The 18336-nt window shown below is 41.4% G+C and overlaps 1 protein-coding gene across 1 annotated transcript; it reads right to left on the bottom strand.

Moving 5' to 3' along the window:
- Nucleotides 1-4178: 4178 nt before the first annotated feature.
- On the bottom strand, nt 4179-18176 carry EAF2 (ELL associated factor 2). Its single transcript, XM_074145522.1, has 6 exons — nt 18003-18176; nt 15074-15168; nt 14240-14376; nt 13361-13506; nt 9419-9685; nt 4179-5019 (listed from the first exon to the last, which is right to left on the bottom strand). Exons 1-6 carry the CDS (start codon nt 18103-18105, stop codon nt 4973-4975), a joined length of 795 nt encoding a protein of 264 aa, XP_074001623.1. The 5' UTR covers nt 18106-18176; the 3' UTR covers nt 4179-4972.
- Nucleotides 18177-18336: the final 160 nt, after the last annotated feature.

An 18336-nucleotide genomic window follows, 5' to 3' on the forward strand; every position in this document is an offset into this window, starting at 1 on the left:
TCCCTCACCACAGCAGAGGGATTTGCTTTTCAGAGAAGGAAAATCTGAGAACACACTCTTATGTGTTCTTCTACACTTCTATACACGTCTATGGATTCAGAAAACCACAGAGACAACTAGAGCCCAAGCCCTCGCTGTTCCCAGCAGGCCAGATCCTTCACTACAGAGACGTAGCATAGGTTATATGGAAACTCTGTATGAAGTTGGTATCTCTGCTTATGAGCTGAATAGTTCTTCCTGCTGACACAAACCCTGAGCTCTGAGTCTGTGCTTCAAGAGCTTTCCTCCAACATGAGAGTCTGCAAGCAGTAAAATAGAAGCCGCAGTAACAGATTCTTCAGAGCTTTCCACTAATTCAGCCTGTTCCTGTGCATATAGCTGGTACGCAAGGAGCTGCTGCCTGCAAATACCCAAGCCATCATGAATTATTCTTACACAGGGGGACCATGATCACTTGGGACATAACTGGTAACCAGTTAACAACCAGGAGAATCTATCACCACAGTTTCATTGAACTGGGCAGAGTGATAGCTGAGACACATAGGTCTTTCAGTCCTCGCCTCAGATGCGTATGACTACTCCTATCAAGTTTTTGGTCTAAACTGTGAAAGAAAGTATCATTTCACACTTTTTTCTCCTTATTTCAGTACATCTTCACCATCTTTTTGGAAATAAGAAAATTTCCCCTACCTCCCACAAAGCAGCAGGAATATATATTATAACAAAACGCAAACACACTTATTCAAAACTTCTCTTTTCCTCATTCTACTTTTTACATCTCCTCAAAAAGCAGGTCTGAACTCCGTATCTACTTAAATTGTCCTCAGCACCTTACGTGGTTAGCTGTGTGACCTCAAAGAGTGGTGGAATTCAGATGTTCTGTGAGCATTCAGCCTAGGAACCATCATGAGCCAAGTCATCCCCTTCTTTCTTCCTTTGTGCTTCTTCGTTTCTGTCCAGCCTAGGCATCCTCATCTCTTCTGTTTGAGAAGGATTCAACAGTCTGCTTGGCTGTTTCTCAGAAACCTTCCTCTAGAAATTCTAAAGAAAATAAAAAGCGTTGGCCAGAAAGGATACAATTTTTGTGGGTCAAAATCTTGAGAACCAAAGCAAACTGAGTTAAGCAAACAGGTTATCTGAGACGATCTGCTCATGTTTGGTTCCTCAGAAATCGGTTAAGAAAGACCCAACAAATAATTCTTCTTAGAAATACTGTTGCTCTGTTCTCAAGATGATTCACTGCCTGTTAGTACAGAAGTGACTTACTGAAGTCCTTTAATCTGAAAAAGGTTATCTCCCGCCTTCCTTCAAAATGAAGAACAAAGGTCATGCAATGACGCTGATCATATCAGGTGCCTTGACAATAAACTCCGCAATGAGCTGGGCTCCAGCTGATTCTGATATCATGATTTTGATGAACAGCTGTTTTCAGTAATCCACACCTAGTCATCAAAATCATTTCCAGAGATTATATGGGAAATGAGGTTATTACTTACCAAGGACATTGTATCGAGCTTGATGCTTATCAACTAGAACTTCCTAAAGGCCCCTTACAGCATTAGGGGCAAGGATCTCAAGAGGGCATTACAGATAGACAGAAAACCTCAAGTAAATGGCAATTCCCATGTTAGTCCTGGAATCCAGGGGTGCCAGGACTGCCCTGAAGAGATCACCTCAGCCTCTCCACGTGCCCCGAGGCAGGGTCCGTGAAAAACAAGAGTACAAAAACTTACAAAAATTGGAAGCTGCCAGGCAAGGTAGTTAGATTGGTAAGCAGACATTACCACCATTTCAGGACTTAATGGGGGGTTGAATACAACAACCCTGAAGAGGTAGTTACTAGCCAAATTTTTGAAGTTTCCAGTTATATTGGGAAGATATTTTTTACTTTTCAATGTAAGCGATACACAGACGTTTCTAAAATCCAAAACATACACAATAGCTTAATTATAATGTCACAGTAAAATATTCTTCAAATGTTATTACTGCTTAGAGATACATATACACACGCACATTTTAAACCTCAGGATGTGAAGACAAAACAGCTGAAAGCAAAGGGATAGAGCCAGATTAATTTCAGAAGACTATTTTGAAAGAGGCAGTCAGAGGTCATAGGAACAGTGGTCATAGGAACCTGTAGGAGCGGCTGATTTTATTCATTGCTAGTTAAGTTGACATGAGGGGAATAAAACTGGTTTTAAAGGAGAGGGAAAGAAGTTTCAAATCAGGGTCCAAAAAAAATTTCCAAAGCCAAAAAGACAACCCGATCTGGTTTTCTGTTGTGAGAATACCCCTTATTCACGCTTCTAAATCTCAGTGCCGCCAACCGCCCCCTCACCCCTGCCTTTTGAGAAGACCCTGCAGCAGGAGGCGCGGGGGCTCAGCGCACGCAAACCAAGCCTTGGGGGAGGAAATACCCCCAGCAAGTCAGAAATGAGATCCAAGCCAATCCCCTCTGTGCGGCAACGGGCCCCAGCAAGCTCTCCAGCTCACTCACATGTTCGACACTTCCGCGGAGAAGGGGAGTCGGATCACATACGTTTGGGCTGGAACCAGCACACAGCGCTTTTTTCTTCACACATTTAAGGTCTGTTATCTTTTTTTTGTCCCTTATCTCTATAGGAACTCTGTTTCTTGTCTTGATATTTAAAGGGAGCCTTTCCTCAGTTGTCACAACTTTGCATTTGACTTATTTATACCAGGTAGTGTCTGCCTGGCTGCTAATCACGTTGTACTACGTGTTGTACAAAAGCTTAACCGAGACTCTCCCCATCCCAGAAAGCCTTCAACCCAAAGATCACATCCTAAAGATAGCACAGGCTTAGCTACAGTCCTGAGTCTCAGAAATCTGCTTTACTCCCAGAGCTGTATTTAAGCACCTGTACACACCATTATATACCAGGTAGGGGTAGGTTGTACTCACCGGTTTTATCGCTGAAGGAGTGACTGTAATTCATAAGTGCACACGCTGTCCATGACTTAGACCCTGGCCTGGGCATTAGTTCCGCACATCTGCTCCCATACGCCCTGAATACACTGTTATTCGGAAAAGCCAGCAGCATTCTGGCTAGAATTAGGATTTAGAGCTGGCCTAAAGGAAGGCTTTGATACCAATAAACCACTGGGGACAGAGGGAAGGCGAAAAGAGGACATTTCAGCTCAGGACACTGCACTGTTGTGCACCCCTTTATTTAGCACCCAGGGCTGCTCCTTAGTCCTAAGGTTACCTGCAACATCTCAGTTCCTCACATCGCCCTCGGAGACTTTATTAGCAGCAGGTGCCAAGAACCAGCTGCTCTGCCGGAATTCCCATACCAACAGCCATGCTCCATCAGAGAACTCCATACCCTTTCCCTTGAGAAAGTTCCAAGTTATGACACAGCATCCTTCCTCAAGGCTGCTCATTAGCCCTTTTCTTCTCAAAGGCCTGTTTGCCCGTGGTTACTAACTTGAGCTTTGTTTCCTTTGAATATAAACAAGAAAACGTTTTGGTTCTTATGATACCAGCTTTAGGAAGCTGGAAGACTAGCAAGCTGTTACCTGGTGCAGAGCACTGCCATATTTTGGGGTACAGAGTGCAAGGAGGGGAAGCGTCAGAAAGCAGAGTTTCCAATATTTCATTTCTGCCTGGTGGTACCAATAAAAGTTCCGTTGTGAGGGGTGGACAGCATTTTACCCTCTTCATCTGTCTAGAGGTAAGCACAGGCTGACTCTCGCAGCACAGTCCAGGGAATAAGCCAGTCTAGTACCATCTATTGTATAAATTTATTGAGTGTGCATTTTTCCATGTCTGCACGTTCAGGCTTACATATAGAATTCAGTCCTCACAGCTTCGACACAGAGATGCGATTCAATCACTGCAATCTAGCAAAGGAGACTTCTGTGCAAGACTGAGCAGATTTATCTCATCAGAATTCATCGGACAGACATTTGCTAAGGTTCGTTAATTACAAAACTCTCCGGTAGTAAACTACAGGATGAAATTTGGACTCTTACCTGCAGTTCTTCAAGTCTTGAAACACAATTTCAAATGAGGAAAAAATAAGACTAGGCAAACACCTTTTCTGCTCTAACACAGTATCATTAGCTACCGTTTCACTGCTTGCTATTTCTTTGCATGACTACTGTAAGTAGAAAGTGGAATTCTTAACGAGTAAAAAGAGAATCAGACACATGAAAATGATAAATATTGCTTTATTAAATTACTTTTATACTCCTACAAAGAAATTTTCTGATTTCTGTTACAGAATTAAATGAAAGAAATCCATTGCTGTCTCTGCAGTTATCTAAATTTAGATACAAAAAGGTTGTAAAAAGACCAGCCTATTCAAGTTACATAAAAAAGGCAGAGAATAGACAAGTTCCCTTAGGAATCTTGAGGCTCAGAAATATAGAGTCCTATAATACAATGAAATTAAGAATTCAGCAATGTGTTGAACAATTGTAAACTGTAACTGCACTAGTGGACCACATTATTCAGCAGTTTCCTTAAAGGTATGAACTGTGAACTGAACAAAAAGCGTAGCTGACACAGCAGACCTCATTTAGTTCTCCCTTTCACTCCCTCCAAGTAAAAGTTGTGAGATCAGCATTCAGCGTTTGAACGATAGGAAGGAAACTTGCCTCCATAAATATCAGAAATTTCTCCATTCCATAACTATTTATATAAAGTAACTAGCTGTTACAAATCAGTTTCAAGTAAAACAGGTGGCTGAGGCAAAAAATAATCAAAATCAGATCATACACAATTGTACTGTAAATACAGTAATTTGAAAGATAAACACATAACCCTAGCACTGACAGGATATCAATGCTGCTGTATTATAGACATGATGTGTCAGTAGAAAATTAGGATGTCTATTATCAAAATCGAGGACATTCATTCCAGTCTCTGGTAATCTAATCTTAGTGCAAAACAGATGCTAAGACATATTTAGCAAAAAAGGTGATACACTTAAGGCCAAAAATTTGTTCAGTCATCACTATCGCTTCCAGATTCACTCAGCTGCAAGTCATTTCCTAGAAGAGAGAGAGTCATTGTATTAGTCATTTTCAAGGAAAAACTTTTTTTCTTTCAAGATATTCCCTTTCCCAATTAAAGGCTCACAAAAACTAATACTAAACAGGGCAGGGGGGTTGGACTAGGTGATCTTTAAAAGGTCCCTTCTAACCCAAACCATTCTATGATAAAAGAATAAGTAGGTGTAGAAGCAAACTCCCCAGTGACAGAACCTTAGAGAGATCACTTTTCTACAATTTTACAATCTTGGCAAGGAAGCCATTAGCTCACTAGCCACAAGCGCATTTATTTAATATCACCAGATCACAAAAGACAACACCTAGCTATCTTTGCCACCCACATTTTCATGCTTCGTAAGTGGGAAAACTGCTGGTGAATGCAGTTTTGTGAAAAACGAGTTGGTTTTTTTTTTAAAAACACATCTGAATGCTACTCAGCTACGCTTGAAAACAAAGTGGTGTCTCAATCAAGAGCAGCAGCTCTTTGATGTGCCATTTAAAGATGTATCAGTGACCTACTATTTCAAACAGGTTTTGGAAGAAGTGAACAAACAAAACATCAAAAGAAATTTTACACAGCACTTTAATTTGGTGGCTATACATATATATATATATATTTCAAAATGGGGAAGCAAGAAGGAGGACTACATCATGCTTGCAATGGATGTCCAGAAGCTTAGGGGGTAGGAGGAAGGGAATCTTTCCAGGCTGACAGATAACTAACAAAAAAAAAAAAAAAATCCAGCAGCACGCTATACAGAATCTACATCGTATCTAGCAACTTCCCACACATTTTTAAGAATTTCTTCCAAGTAGTATGCTTTTATTCACACCTCCCCTGCCAAACAGCCATTTAAAAAAGGAAAAAAAAGGAATGCATCTCAGACTGTGTTGTGCAGAAAGGGCCTAAAAAACAAAGGAAGAAAAAAAAATAAAATAGAAAAAAAAAAATCACTGAAACTGAGTAGGCACACTATTTTCACATGCCTTTTCCTCAGCTGCAGCACCCTCCACTGATCACTTTTGCACGTGGGTAAAAAAGTCACCTCAAGAGAGTAAACCCGACAAGAGCCGCAGATTGGATCTGTCGTTGTCAGGCATATCATTGCTGCCAGAACACTGAAGGCTTTAACGTGGCTGCATTTGGCCTTCCTTTGTTTTCCACCATGTCATCACTAAAGCTTAGAAAGCGGTACATGGTTCTCTGCCACAAGACAGAAAACACTTTATATAAAATAAGAATAGTGAAGATGGCTGTTTCCAGTGATCTTTAAGGTACTATTGTAGATAATTTTTTTCCAATCCTCTATATAGAGGCAACATTTACAGCCTTATTATTTTAATATAAATTAAAAGAGCAATTTTGAAAGAACGAAATAAAGTAATTTGTCAATAATTATTCAGGACAATATATTCTCCTAAGAAGTAATATTTCAAGGCAGAGAATGGCATTAGTAATAATGATAATTGATAAACTTGCCATAAAAAAACTCATGCATTTATCACTCAAAGGAAAATTTACAGTGAATTCTTAGAAATCCCAACCCTGTTATGCACTACCTACTTGAGGAGAGGACTGGGAGCACGAAGAGGAAGATAACCTTCCAAATAGCGATCCTGCAGCCTTCAAAAGTTATTTCAACATAGTTAATAGAAATTACACAAACCCTATAACACCAGCCAAAAATACCAATGCTTGTGAAAACCAGCAGATGGGAAAAGCAAGAACTCCAAGTTCCAGAGTCAGAAATAATGCATCAGGATTTACTTCGGGGAAAACTGTCTGCCCCATTTTTATATCCCTGTCTCCAAAAGACATCTTCAGAGAGGTGGCAAAATAACACAGACTCGAGTTGGTACTTTTCAGATGTGTTTGGTGCAGGAACGGAAAGTTCATTTAACTAGGACCCTGAAGAAACATCTAGACTCTACCGTACTTACAAGACAGCAATAAAGCAGGGAAAGCTGTTGAATTCAGTTTTCACAGTGCCAATTGCTTATTAGCAAATGGAAAAAATAGATTGCACTGAAAATTATGACATTTCCTACATTTTAAAAATCAATGAATTTAATACATTTAATTGAATTCTTGCCAGTTATAGGGGATGGAGAAACTCACAAGAGTGACCTGTGTTTCACAGATCTCAGTGGTCACACCAACACCAAACTAATACAAGGGAAAATAATTTCCTGACTCTCTGCTTGTAGCAGCACCAAGTACCCAAAGAAGTGAAGTTGTGCTGAATACTACATACATAACACAAGGCCCCGGAATAGCCAATCTACACTGGTTTTTCCTTTGGAAAATTGCTTTATTTAACTTAAATCTGTTTAAACAGAAGCAGTATTTTGGGGCTGAGGGGCAGCCTTGAGCCCCGAATTCCTGAGGAAGTAGATCATGTATATCTGACAGAAGTATTTGGTTACCATGCTCTAGACACCACCTCCTGTGTTTTCCAAGTTCCACAAAACCTCAGCTGTATGATTTCTACACGCAAGATGAAACTCTGCTCTCTGAGCCTTCCCCCAGCCATCCGCCTGTGCACAGCAAGCCACAGGAAAACTTCACTAATTACCCAGTGTGACCCTGATTCTACAGGGGTACAGAAAACCAGTCACGCACAAAAGCGGTCAAACCTCAAAACAGGATTAGACAAGCAAACAGCTTGTACTGACATTTGTTGATTCGATATTTTATTTTTGTAAAACATTATTTGATGTGGAAGAAATGACTGTACAGGACCCCGACTGAGAACTCTTTGCCATTCAAGCTAGAACCATGTGCTAACCATTTAGTTTCTTCAGGTTTTGCTCTCCTGCCAAATTCCCCTCAGCAAGGGAGCTAGAGAAACACATTCTCCTTGAGAGTAACTGTTTTGATCTTTGTCTAGCTGAAATGTATTTCAAGTGTTAACCATACTAGAAGTTGGGAGCAGAATCATTTTAAACAGTAAATAGATCTGTAACCATAACCTAAGTAAATGGGATTAAGCTAAAGATCTAGGCAACCTCAGATAGTCAAGCCCAGGACTCGATGCCACAGAGGTTCTACCCGTCAACGTGGTTCTTGAGCACCATCAAGCCACCAACTTCCTCTGTAACAGTTTTGATGTTTTAAGCAGCGTTTTCTCACTATGAGTGTTGGAACTGGGGGACCTGGCCACCTGTACTTGTAAGTGTATTTCTCAGTGGAAGCTTTGCCAGCTGGGATTCTGTCACTGGGGATAGAGCTTAATCTTGTTTTTGTAACAGTTTTATTTAAAGCATGAAGAACGGGAAATCCCATTTGTGAATAAGGGTTGAAATAAATGGCACACTCTAAAGCTACACAAATTATAAACATGAGATATTGTTCTCTGCAGTGACAGTAAAATGAAAGCAGCATTTAGGCCTTTGCACACGAAGTCACAGGACTTCTCAGTTGATGCGGTACATAACTAACTAGCACAGATATTTAATTAAGTATTTAAATACTAGCTACAAAAAATCCCTGTTCATTAAGTACTGAAATAAAAGTAGATCTGCCAGAGTCTAAAACTTCAGTATAACAACTTTACATATAAATGATAAACCTTAAAGATCTTAGGCTGCAAACCAGGACTGATGGGAATCTCTTCAAACCAGGAGCCTGCAGCTAAGCACCTAATTAAAAGTATTATAATTTTTGAAGAGTCATCATAGCCAAATACTCACTTCTATGTCTGAATACTCCTGCTATTTAGGTAGCAAACTTAAGATTCTCTGCCTAGTGGGATTTATTTTTTTTGGTCCAAACGCGCCTTTTTTGGAATACACCGAGCATCCAATTCCAGGCTGCGCAGCAACCACTTCTTGAAGAACATCACAGCTACTCTTCAAATTACATTTTTAGTTGCCTGGATGTGGGGACCAAGATATTATCATCTAAAAGCAAATCGCCTCCTTCCTCATATGCAAAGGCCAGTTTTGCCATGCTGTCCAGTGGAACAGTGCCATGAATAATAGTAACTGGAGTAGCTAAAAATACACCATCTCTTCTGTAATTCAGAGCACTGCCAGTATAGTATCTTTCCCATAGTTCTACCCAAGAAATTATAAGCATATGTTTGGGGAGTGCCCTGTTAGTTCAAGTATTTTCAATACAAAATTACTGTTCTCTAGTCCCAATGTATATAACTGGGAGGAAGCCAGAAGAGCTTAGGAAATATTTTCAACTGCATCAGCTTTAATTTAATATCTCTGGGGACCAAGAACCTTCTAGCCCAGTGTCTAATTCAGACCACTGCTGAACAATCAAACCCTAGCATCACTTCCCACAGTTTTAATTATAACAGAGACATACTTAAAAACAATATGGTTTCCTTTCAGAATCTTGATGTCTGGAATCGCGCACTAAGAAAAGAACAGCCTTTGTACTTACGTAGTGTATTCATCATATGACCACTGCTCTCTTGGGATCTGTTATGACTGGCATCTTTGTCAGGGGCAGCCTGTTGTGGTATGGCAGACACAGTAGGCTGTGGCTGCAAATACGGCATCGACATCGGAAGAGAGGGCTTCATTTCCTCGTCTTCAGAATCACTAGAACTATTTTCACTACTTGATGAAGAGGACGAAGAACTTTTAGAGTCAGATGAACTATCAGAGCTACTCAGCTGATCCATGATACTGGCTTCTGCTTTTAGCTCTGCAAACAATACGATTTGTTTCTCAGTTAACATTCATCATAATTGAAATTTAAGAAGGAGGGGAAAAATAATAAAAAAAGAAAAATCAACAACAAATCAAATACACACACTATAGCAACTAAAAAACCAAACGCAACCAAACCAAAACCACCCAAAGTCTCCAGAACAAAGAAAAGGGCACAAGCAAGCATCCAGCCTGTCATGTGGTTTTCTTCTTTCATAGCTTGGGCACTTTCTCCCTTTCAAGCCAAGCGTCAGAACAAGGGTGACTGTGAACCCAAATGCTAAGCCCACATTCCACGCGCTAGTGCATCCCACATAGCCTTTAATTTCTGCAACTAGCAAGTCTTCTGTATTTTCCTTAGCACCCCCAAAGATGCCTTTCACCGACTAAAACCTGCAGTTACAATCACACAGATAAGTTAGCTGTAAGGTGTCTGCAGCTGCACCCAGAACGCCTCCCAGCAGTTCAGCATTACAATCAATACACTTTTGGACTATCTGACATTTTGCTCAAAACCAAGTTAAGCATGAAGAATAACCAAAGGAACCATCCGCAGTAGTAACCATCTTCCATTAGGAAGATTTCACCAAATCCTTGTTCTGTTTATAGATTTGGGGCAGGGAGGGAAGCCAGAACAACATGAGGTAGAAATACTGGAAATTAACAGATCAAACTGACTCAACCAACTTGCACTCTTGATGAAACAACTCACGTGACTACAGTAATATTTAGGAGAGTATGACTGGATAGATCATGCTGCACAGCATGCATTTTTGATATATACTAGCTGAAGTCCAACCTACAGAGGAAGTTAACGTTTGCAGAAAGGATACACATAATAATTGTGCAAAATAGGGGTGCTGCTGAAGTGACAAGTCTGAAACACATCACTGAATTGTGGTGGATGAAGATTTTATACAATGACTTGAGAAGTTACCCAGAGTGCAGAAGTTCATCATCATTACAGAAGATTGTAACTGCCCAGACATTTGTCAAGGTGGTGCCACAAGCACTTCAAATCCTTTGGGAACAGCTTTGATAGAGCAAACATAAAAAGCAAGTAGGAGAGCTGCTCATCTCACTTCAAATTTACCCAATACAGAAGAAGAGGTTGAAGATGAAAGTCACCAAGATGCAAGATGGCTCAGAGCTTAATCAAGAGAAGAAGAGAGGAGAAAAAAAAAAAAAGAAAAAGAATAAGCTTCAACACAGAGTTCCATGAAGCCTTCCAATTCAGAGTTATCAAAGGCCACTCTAAAGGAAAGGTGCTTTGGCCAGTCAGCCTTGTCAAAGGCCAGTCTAAAGGAAAACGATGTTCAGGAAAAATGCCACCTGAAATAGTGCAGCTATGGTTACAAGAACAAACTGACCCAATGCCAAGAAAGAACAGAAAGTACAATAAAAGACCACACTGGCCGACTCAAACGTAAAGAAAGAGAAGGGGAGGGGAAGAAAACAACAACAACAAAAAAAATAAAATGGAAGCATCCTCGTATTACTAAGGACATGTCTAAGAGAACAGCTTAAGGACAGAAAAGCTAAGGCAAAAATTAGGATGCAACTAGCAGAATGATCAAAAAGTAATTTCAAAATTAATTCTAGAGAAGAAAGGCCAAAAAAACAACTGATCTACTACACATCTGGAGCTGTAAGATAACTGAAAGATACCACTCAAGTCCTAAGCACTTAATTCCACTTTCTCCCTGCTCTCACTAATGTCTAATAAGACAAAAATGTTAAGTGAAAGGCTAACAGTTAATACCAAAAATTGAGGAATAAGCTCTCTGCCTTGTATTTTGGCATATTTTATTCTGACAATTTATTTGTATTTATAAATATAAATACTATACAAGTATTTTCTAACAGTGAAGGAAGGTCTGTACACATACCAGAGGACAAAGGCAGAGTGATCTTTCCCCCACCCAAGAAAACGAAGTTAGTAACAAGTTCAAGGTAGTGTACTTAAGCAGGAATAGTCAGCTACACAACCATGGGATGAAGAACGATTAAGCAGACAGCACTTCTGAACAGTCTGTGAGTTACAGGGGATCACTGTGCACAGTTCTACCGCGCTGTGCTGGTGTGGAAGTGACAAGCGTTACACTGGGACGTGACACTGTTTGGTCTTTGCATACAAAGATGAATAGTGCCTGTACAACAGTCTTCTTGCTCAACTCGGCACTGCTAAAACCTTAGCTGAAATAGTAAGTGTTTAGGCACTATACTTCAGTTTCTGGGTTCATCATAAGAGAGCTAAAGGAGAGTGACAGTGAATCAGGGATGTAGAAAACTTTTAAGGAAAGACTGAACCAGCCGGCATCATTTTGCATAAAGAATGAAAAAGACATAGCAGCTTCCGAGTACATGAAGGACTGCTCAAAAGCAGCAGAGTAATCTGGTCTGTACTCACATAATAAATATGAAAGTAGTAATGGGCTTACTGTCAGATTATTTATTAGGAAGAACCTGAATAGTAAGGAGAGGAAAGGCCTGGAATTGATTGCCAGAAAGAACACAGGATCTGTCACTGGAAGACTTTTAGAACAGGTTAAAAAATTATGTAGAAATCTGACTTTAAGACAGAAGGATGGACTAGATGACTTTAAAAGGTCCCTAACATCCCTATTGGTCAGTTATTCTGCATTCTTTAAGAGTACTCACAATTGAACTGGCACTACACAAGAGTTTGATACATGTTGGCAGCCACTTTGGCGACTCGCAATATGTTTGACACCACCATCCCCCCCAAAATAACAGACCACCAAGAAAAAGTATTTTATTCCATGTGCTCAAGTACTCCTTCCTCTTTGCAACCTCAAATGCACTCTAGTACTGCTCTGTAGTATAGATTTCTGGTCAGAGCTTAAGACCAAAATGGAAAAAAAAAAAAACCAAACCCCAACCTTCATAATTATATATAAAAAAAAAAAAATCTGTTTAAAGGAATTCAGAACATCTTGGGAGGCAGATGTCAATTCCAGTCAGTGAAACTGCCACCTGTCAGCATTTCTGCAGCAAGTAATTACCACCTGCCATCGTCCTTGTCCTCCAAAAGAAAATAAGGCCTGCGATTGAGTGAAATACAAGTGTTGCACCAAACCAGAGTAATCTCTCAAGAATATAGTGCATAGCGCTGTTCAAGAGTTGACTTATGCAGTTTTTAGCTGTCTTTTTCATTGGAACCTCATCTTTCACAAGGTCTTATCCAGCAATTTTAAATGTATTTTGAGTTGTAAAGCACTGTAACCTATGTTTGCTGAGTGCCGAGAAAGAATGAGGAGTGATGTCAAAATGGAAGTGACTCAGTTGGTTCCAGTGCCACAAGACAATCGACTATATACTCGATTAATGTAGCAGCAGAAGACAGAATCAAGGGGAGAGAGCAGTGGGACCCTTGGCATTATTAAGCCTAATCGTTCATCTGATTTTTTTACCTTAGCAAGTTTCAAATACTGCTTTGTTACCACCTGAGTCAGAGTGGTCATTTCCATATTAGGGTAAAGTGCTTCCACAATCAGCTTCTACCATGAATCTAAAAATTTAAAAAAAACCCAACACACCCCAAAAAAACCCACAAAACAAAACCACACAAACAAAAAACCTTGACTCTTAAAAACTAATTGATAGTTGAGAGCAAAGTTTCTGGAACTTATGTGCCAGTGAAGCTCACCTCGTTCAATATCATCCATAGGAGAAGATGGAAACATCTTTTCTTTTGGTGGAGAATTTTTAACGTTGTTTGGAACCTTAGTTGCATTTCGCATTTGCTGCTGTTGCTGTTCTATGCGAGACTGGACTTTACTACTTCCTTCAGCTCTGTGTGTAAAAGCAAGATATTTTTAGTTACTAGAAGGTGCAAGGAAACAGGCGAGAATACAGGGGACACTATGTTAAGTTATGGAATTACTTGTCATGCCTTTCTAAATAGCACCATTAGATTTCTAGCTACATTATTATAATGCCATATAGAGATGTATTAAAAATTGTTTTTTAATACAGTGCTAATTACTTTTTAACACTTTGTCAGTTGATTTGTTTTTATGCCTAGCTAGTCAAGATCATGTAATAATAATTCTGCTGGAAATTACTTATGTGGACTCAGCACCAAATAAATAAATAAATAAAATCAAAAGTGTGGTATGAGAAAAACAAGCCATTAATATTCTTGAAACATGTAAAAAAATGTACCTTTTTTATTTTCTCATTTAGAAGTCAGAAGACAGTAGGCAAGCTACTTTCCAAACAGATACTATTCCCCCCTTCTATACTCATCAGAAAATAGTTACCATCTCTTTCAACAATGTGACAGATTTTACTTTAAAAAAAATTTAAAAATCCCATTTCTTCCACCAGTCAGGACTCCAAAGCTGTGCAGTCAGTGTGCTAAGGAAGCAGGCTTTTCACTCTATTGAACAAGGCCAAGTACTTTCTAAAAAATGACATTTAGCTAAAAATAGTAATGGGTAGTCCTGCATCTGAATTTAGACTCAGTAACAAATCAGTTTTCACAATGAGTAAAGCACAGTTGTTTCTCCTGCAAATCACCCACCTGGTTTTTTTCACAGTGATGTTGCTACTAAGTTTCTCTAGGCGACATTCTCCAGTGTCATGGTTGATAATTAAGATACATTCTTTTAGGTAAGGCTTCTTTGAGCCCTTGAACACAGTCACTGGTGGAGTTGAGCCCTATTAAATCAGAAGTCCAGTAAGTGTTACTAGTGTTACTCCTGTAGTCTTTTTTTTTCCCCCATTAGAAACAGCAATCCATCACAGTGATGACAAGTTCACTACAAGTGATCATTTCTAGCCTTTAAAAATGTTATCAGTTAATTCAAATTAGATCCACAGCAGCCATGATCAAAAGCAGCTGGTGTTTGACTGGAACAGGATTTCACCCAGCTTAGCTTAGTTTGAAACTGATTAAATGCTTATTTCCCAATAAGAGCATGCTCACTGTAGGACTGCTTTTACCAAAAAGGGTTTCAGTTGCCGTATCAGCAGAGCAGTAAAGCATGGCAGGTAGTAAATTTTCCCTTTCCAGTCTTTCCTGCTTTAGAACTGCATGCACTAGAGCAATAAATACCAAGGGGAAACTTGCACTGCCAACATCCACATGAAGCTTTTCTGTGTACGCAACACTTCTGGGTCATCCTACAGCATATTTCCAGTGTGGTGAATACACTTAAAGCTACAGCACAGCTGTTTAACCTTCAGGTCTTTTGTAATTTTACACTCTTAGAGCAGTTTTTTTTCTACTCTAAAAATCACACAAGGATCTCTGAAACAGCACTGAAACTTCATATCCTTCTATATTCAGTATACGCTTATGACAATAAAATACATCATTCCCTTAGGCCCGCCACTCTTCAGCCAGCCCGCTCACCTCAATATTTGGCAGTGTTATTGTCACCTGTTCACCTTTGCCAACTTCAAGGTCTCCTTCACAGGACATATCAATAGATGCAGGCTTAAAGTCATCTAAAGATAAAAACAAACTGGATTATTTACAGGCTTTTCAGGAATCTTGTACATGTAGACACCTTTTAATTGCAGTTGGAGGCTATTAAGTTAAAGCCTTTTTTGCTCGTGTGTCATCTACCACTCCCTTGAGCAGATCATTCCATAAGTCAGTAGAATTCAAAGTCAAGATGGTTTTCTCAAGATTCAGGATACATGTTAGCACCTTTCGGTCAAAATCAGAAAAATCCTTTTAGGTTTTAATGGTTAAAGAGGCTGAACAAGCTGTGTTATATTTCAAAAGATAAATCCTCACATGACTACTATCAGAAAAATAAACAAATAACTCATCAAAATGTTGATCCAAAACATGAGAGATGTAGACAAGTGACTGAAAATGTGAAGAACATCAATCCTCAATATCCATTTCTGATTTTACTATAACATGCACATCAGAAGCTGACCAAAAAGTTAAGTTTCAGTATATTTATTTTTGTCAAAAGTGAAATTACTTCCCAATTAAATATTTATTTCCTTTTTGGTTTTGTGGTTTTGTTTGGTTTTTTTTCAACATCTAAAGTATTAATTAAAATAAGTTTTAAACAAAAGAAGTTATCAATTTCTGGTCCTTTTCAAAAATCTGAGACATTAAAAAAATCACCATGTATTCAGGCACCAGCATTGCAGCTATGTAACATTACCTATAAAATAGTATTTCCACCACAAATGAATTGGGAAGGGCTACAGCTAGAAGGCCTGCCTGCACAGATCTAGGGAGATAGGATGGCATCAAGAGGCTCTGCAAGGCACGTGGCAACACATGTGGGTTTGAACCCGTGGTTCCAAATGCAGGCACAGGGCCAGTCTCACACCCCGGGATGTTCGGTGCCCTGCCTCGCACACTGGGGACCGGCACCCTGTTGCAGCTGAAGAGAGGCACGGAGGGACCAGGCGTGTAAAGGGGACCCATTAGATGGCATGCTACCTAGCCACGGCACGTGCTGCTTGCCTCACAACCTGTCACATCACCCACTGCCGGTCACGGGTGGCAGCACTCTGTTGCAGCTGGGGAGCTTCCCAGTTCAGGAACTCGGCCTGCAACCCATGGGCCAGGCGGCACAGACCACAGCTGGGAACCGTGGCTCCAGCTTGCACACCGACCGGGCAAGACAACCAAGCTCCAGGAGCTGGTGGACAGGACCATGCATGCAGCAGAAGGCTTTGAGCTAAGGCACAGGTAACAGGCCCTGCCAACCTTGTTTACCGCAAAACCCCACATGTCGTCTTACAGGGATAAGCATACAATAGTTCTGAAGTTTCTCATCAAATTAGAGAATGTTTGTTCTAATATACAGCCACTGGGTGGTTCATACTTTAGAAAAATTAGGATACTGATTCCAGTGTCCATGAACAGACTTCTGATCTTAACTTTTAACCAGCAGATGTCTTCCCCTTTACTCATTTGTTAACAAAAACTTCAGGTGCAGAGAAGAGAAGCTCTGCATCTGACAGAACCGATGAATGTGCCAGTTTCTATGCCTCATTCGCTGGAAAGGAAGAGAGATTTCAAAACAGATTTCAGAATAATTCATCAAATTACAGGAGTCAGCAAGAAATCATAAGGGCAGAAGGTACCAGACATGGTTTTTAGTCCTCTTTAAAATTAGGGTAAATTTCAAGTTACAGCATTTGTTTAAATCCATTTATAGCTTTTGCCTGCTCCCTCCCCTTTACTCCCCTCCCACAGTTGCAGACAATCCTACTGAGTGCCATTCCATTTGCTCACAGAAAGCACATTACCCATCTCACTGCACTGCGTGAAAGCATACGGGACATTCTCCAGAGAACGTACGTGAGACTGAATCTTGGGGATCGGTCTATAAATAATGAGACATCAAAACAAGAAGCAGCAGTCCTAAATTACCAGAACTATAATCCTGAGAGCATTTGTTTCCTAGCTACCCTCAGAATCTGTGAGCACACACCTCTCTAGATAGTAATTATGTACTCAGGGAGGGTATACTAGCTTTGTGATTAATACTGCCTTTAACCTTTGATTGCTGAATTGTACTTAACTTCCAAAAACTAAGCACAAGGAAAGAGGGCAAAGCCAGAGGTTCAGCTCAGTTTGGTTTTCAGCAGAGACGCAATGCTGGATGCCAAAGGTATAAAAAGCAAAGTTAGTGCCCAGAAAGCAGCAAGGGGCAGCATTGGGATATAATGGCCGTAGCAGCAACATGCTCTCAGGAGGAACTGAAGCCTGATCTTCCCCGCATTGCTCCCAATATCCACAGGGATATTGGCACCCCCAGGAGCAAAGGAAACATGATCCGCCCCACATTGCTCCTAATATCCACAGGGATATTGGCACCCTAGGAGCAAATGAAGCCTGATCTGCCCCACATCGCTGCCAATATCCACACCCCAGCAGCAAACGAAGCCTGATCTGCCCCACGTTGCTCCCAATATCCACAGGGCTATTGGCACCCCCAGCCACAGGGACTCGGTTCCCAGCTGTGCCCACACCCCCCGAGGATCCCGCCACGAAGACGGGCAATTCGTGTCACCTTCCCGTACTTTTCTTGTGCAGCTGATTGATATTCCAGCTCCCCGATCGCCTTGCCACGCCATGCCATGCCCTCCCTCACACCGATACCCGCCCCCTGGGCCTGCCAGCAAGGCCAAGCCGGGCCGCGGCACCTGCCCGGTCAGCGTTCCCGCCCCTCAGGGGACCGGTGGGCCTGGGGGGGGAGGCCTGGGTGCCGCCACCCGGTAGCACCCAATCCCCCTCCCCTAGCCCACCGGTCCTCTGGGGGGCCGCCTGTCCTGAGGCGCTGCCCCAGCCCCACGCTCACAGCGGACGGTGTGGAAGGCGCAGCGCGGCTGCTTCTCGAAGCTCTCGCCCAGCTTCAACACCCGTTCCTTCGGGTCGAAAAGCGACGGGACCGCTCCGTTCATCGCGGCGGCGACGGCGCCTCACACCAGCCCCCCTCAGACCATGGCGAGCCCGAGCGGCCCCCGCCGCTGCCACCGCCGCCGTCGCCGCCGCCGAACATCCCTCACAGCGCCCCGGGCACACCCACTCATCTCCCATTGGCCAGCGGCGGCGGAGCTCCTCCCCTTCAGCCTTCTACGTCACGGGCAAGGTGGGGCTCGGATTGGACCGCCGGGCGTCCTTCTGTGAATTTC

Source organism: Numenius arquata, chromosome 3 (genome assembly GCF_964106895.1).
Source record: "Numenius arquata chromosome 3, bNumArq3.hap1.1, whole genome shotgun sequence".
NCBI lineage: Eukaryota > Metazoa > Chordata > Aves > Charadriiformes > Scolopacidae > Numenius > Numenius arquata.

Coding starts and splice junctions, on each gene's coding strand:
- EAF2 (XM_074145522.1), bottom strand. CDS start 18,105: ATGAACGGAGCGGTCCCGTCGCTTTTCGACCCGAAGGAACGGGTGTTG. Junction 14,377..15,073: donor TAACACTGCCAAATATTGAG/GTGAGCGGGCTG, acceptor CTGATTTAATAG/GGCTCAACTCCACCAGTGAC. Junction 5,020..9,418: donor TCATATGATGAATACACTAC/GTAAGTACAAAG, acceptor TCTCTCTTCTAG/GAAATGACTTGCAGCTGAGT.